This window comes from Balearica regulorum, chromosome 35 (genome assembly GCF_011004875.1).
Source record: "Balearica regulorum gibbericeps isolate bBalReg1 chromosome 35, bBalReg1.pri, whole genome shotgun sequence".
NCBI lineage: Eukaryota > Metazoa > Chordata > Aves > Gruiformes > Gruidae > Balearica > Balearica regulorum.
The window spans coordinates 228,039-231,498 of NC_046218.1; the positions used below are offsets into that span (position 1 = coordinate 228,039).

At 76.0% G+C, this 3,460-nt stretch overlaps 1 protein-coding gene across 1 annotated transcript in view; it reads left to right on the plus strand.

Moving 5' to 3' along the window:
* The window catches only part of PDZD4 (PDZ domain containing 4), a 3,701-nt gene continuing 241 nt past the window's right edge, over positions 1 to 3,460 (plus strand). Inside the window, exons 1-8 of the mRNA XM_075738672.1 lie at positions 1 to 368; positions 898 to 1,190; positions 1,730 to 1,805; positions 1,898 to 1,996; positions 2,132 to 2,194; positions 2,284 to 2,385; positions 2,501 to 2,599; positions 2,701 to 3,457. Of these exons, the coding sequence (XP_075594787.1) occupies positions 309 to 368; positions 898 to 1,190; positions 1,730 to 1,805; positions 1,898 to 1,996; positions 2,132 to 2,194; positions 2,284 to 2,385; positions 2,501 to 2,599; positions 2,701 to 3,457 (1,549 nt within the window). The 5' untranslated portion in view covers positions 1 to 308. The remainder of the gene's footprint in view (positions 369 to 897; positions 1,191 to 1,729; positions 1,806 to 1,897; positions 1,997 to 2,131; positions 2,195 to 2,283; positions 2,386 to 2,500; positions 2,600 to 2,700; positions 3,458 to 3,460) is intronic.

Genomic DNA, 3,460 nt, shown 5'->3' on the forward strand with positions numbered 1-3,460 from the left:
CTCCCTCCTCCATCGCCGCGAGCCGCCACCTGCCGCCGCCGCGCGCCGCGGCCGGAACCGGCCCGAACCGGCCCGAACCGGAACCGGAACCGGGACCGGAACCGGCCCGAACCGGGCGGCGCCGCCGCCGCTGCCGGCCCCGCCGGACCCTCCCGCCGCCATGGGGGCCGGGGGGGGCCGGGGGGGCCGCTGCCGCCCCCCGGAGCGCGGGGGCCGGGGCTGAGCCCGGGGCCGGGATCGCGGGGTCGGGACCCCGCTCGGGCCGGGGGCCGGAGATCGCGCCGGGCCGGGCCGGGCCGGTCCCCGCCATGGGCTGCAACATGTGTGTGGTGCAGAAGCCGGAGGAGCAGCACCGGGTGATGCTGCAGGTACCGGCGGCTGCGGGGCGGGAAACGGGGCCGGAGAGGGGCGGGGACCGGTACCGGGCTGTGGGGACCCGTACCGGGGTGCGGGGTGTGTAGGGACCGGCCGGGGGGGCTGCAGGGTGTGGGGACAGGTAAAGGGGCGGGGGGGGGGGGGGGGCAGATAATGGGGGGTCCAGGGACGGGTAACGGGGCTGTCGGGGCGTGGTGACAGGCACTGGGGGGCTGCGGGGGGCTGTGGGGATCCCCTCACACCCGTGGGGTGCCGGGGGGGGGTCCCCAATCCTCCCGCCCCCGCCCACCTCCCCGCCAGTTTCCATGGCAACCGTTGCCGCGGTTTCCAGGCGAGAATCAGACAATGGAAGGGGGGGGGGGGCGGTGGTGTCTGTGGGCTGGGGGGGGGCAGCTGCATTGGGGGGGGGTCGGGGGGGGTTAATCACGTCGGGAGTGTCTCGGAGGGATCCCCTGGGGGGGCTGAGACACCCGGGGTGCCCTGACACACCCCCCCCCCCCCCCACCCCCCGTTGCCCCCCAGGTGAGCGGGAAGGAGGGGCCGCGGCGGGGGCCGGGCCCGGAGCCGTGCCGGGGGAACCCGCGGGGGCCCAAGGAGCCGCTGGTGCTGCAGGTGCTGCGCCGCAGCCCCCGGGGCCGCCCCCCCGCCGGCGGGACCCCCCAGCTCGGAGCTGCCGCCCCCCCGCACCCCTGGGGGGGGCCGGGCCCCCCCCCTCCCGCCGCCGGCCTGGTGGACAGCGGGACCCAGACGGACATCAGCTTCGAGAGCCGCCTGGGCCCCGGGCGGGGGGCCGGCAGCCCCGGGGGGGCCGAGCCGTGAGTGCGGGCGCCTGGGACCCCGGGGGGGGGGGGAAACCCCGAGGGGGGACCCCGGCCCTGCACCCCACGGACCCAGCCACCCCCCAGGACCACCGTGGGCCCCTCCTGCCCTATCCGGGGCCTCTTAGAACCCCCCCAACACCACCCACCCCCTGAGACCCTTTGGGGACCCCTCCTGTGGGGGCATCCCACCCACGGGGACCCTCCTGGGACCCCTTGGGGACCCCTGTGGAGCCCCCCCCCCCCCCCCAGCCCCTTGGGGACCCCCGTGGAGCGCTCCCTGCTCTGTACCAGCTCGCTCAGACACACCCCCCCCCAAGGCTTAGTGATCCCCAAAGAGCCCCTGGGGACCCCCATGGAGCCCCCCCCCTTGCAAAGACCCTCTTAACCCCCCCCAGGACCCCCCCCCAGCATCCCTTGTGCCCTGCCAGGCCCCTCAGGGGTCCCCCATGGAGCCCCCCCCACCCCTTACAGCCCCCCCCTCCCGGCCCCCCCCCCCAGCACCCCCCAACCATTCTCCCCCCCCCTCCCCGCAGCCCCCCCCTCCCCCATGACTATTTCGACCCCGCGGATCTGGGGGAGCCCGAGCGCCCCGAGGAGCTGGAGTACGAGGTGAGCGGAGCACCCCGACCCCTGGGGGGGGAGGTGGGTGGATGGGGGGGGGCCCGGGTGCATTTTGGGGGTGTCGCTGACACGCCTGGCAGGAGGTGGAGCTGTACAAGGCCAGTCACCGGGACAAGCTGGGGCTCACGGTCTGTTACCGCACCGACGGCGAGGAGGATGCCGGCATCTACGTGGGGGAGGTATGGGGGGGGGGGGGGGGGTGTCTCCCATGGGGGCTGGAGGAGCCCTAAGGGGGCCCGAGGGAGGGGCCTCACGGGGTAATTGGGGTCCCTGTGGGATGGGGGGGTGCTGAAAACCCTGACACCCCCCCCCAGGTGAACCCCAACAGCATCGCGGCCAAGGACGGGCGCATCCGTGAGGGTGACCGCATCGTCCAGGTGGGTTTGGGGGGAGGTGGGGGGGTGTGTCCCTGTCCTGGGGGGGGGGTGTCGCTGGCCCCTGCTCACTGCTCTGCCCCCCCCCCCAGATTAACGGGGTGGAGGTGCAGGACCGGGAGGAGGCCGTGGCCTTCCTCACCCGGGAGCAGCAAACCAACATCTCCCTCCTCCTCGCCCGCCCTGAGAGCCAGGTACGTCCGGGGGGGGGGGGGGTGGGTGGGGGGTGTCCGTGCAGGGGTTGGGCATCCTGGGGGGGGGAGTGGGGGCGGGGGGGGGGGTCCCAAGGTACCTGACACCCCCCCGCAGCGCTGGAAGGACAGCGACCGGGAGGATTTCCTCGACGACTTCGGCTCCGATGAGGACGGGGAGCTGCGGCAGCGGGGGGCCTGGACCCCCCCGGGGCAGGTAGGGGGTCTTGGGGGGCAAGGGGGGGGGGTGTGTGTGTCTGGGGCAGTTTGGGGGCATTGGGGGGGGTCGCTGCTCACACCCCCCCCCCCCCCCCCCAGCCCCCCAGCCCCGCCACCCCCTGCCCGCGGGGCGCGGAGCCGGACAGCGGCGTGGGTCGCACGGACGAGAGCACCCGGAACGAGGAGAGCTCGGAGCACGATCTGCTGGGGGAGGAGGGGGGCGACGGGCCCCCCCTGCGGCCCCCCCCGCCCCGCCGCGCGCCCCGCCCCGGCGCGAGTCCCAGGCCTCGGACCGCAGCAAGATCCGGCACCGGATCCGGAGGAGGAGCGAGCCCCGGGGGAAGACCCGGATCCGGATCGAGCTCCGGCTCGGGGCCCGCGGGCAGACCCGGGCCGGTCGGAAGAGCCGGAGCCGGAGGAGGAGGAGGAGGAGGAGGAGGAGGAAGAGCCGGAGCGGCCGCGCTCAGCCCCGTTCCCGCAGCCGGGTGGCCGCTCCCCGGGGGAGCAGCGGCGGGTCTGAGCCAGGCGGAGCTGCGGAGGTACCGTCAGCTGCGGGGCCGCCTGGGCGGGTCGGCCGCGGGCCGGGCGGAGCTGGCGCTGCTGGAGGAAGAGCTGCGGCACCTGGAGTTCAAGTGCCGGCACCTGCTGCGGGCGCAGAAGATGGAGCGGCTGCGGGAGCGCTGCCTGCGGGCCTGGCTGGAGGCAGCGGGGGCCGAACCCCCCCTGGCCGATATCTCGGAGGCGCCCGAACGGGACAGCACCAGCGCCTACAACACCGGCGAGAGCTGCCGTAGTTCCCCGTTGTTCCGCGGGTTACCGGCGGGAAGCGGGAAGGGCCCGAGGGCCAAGAGACCGGGCC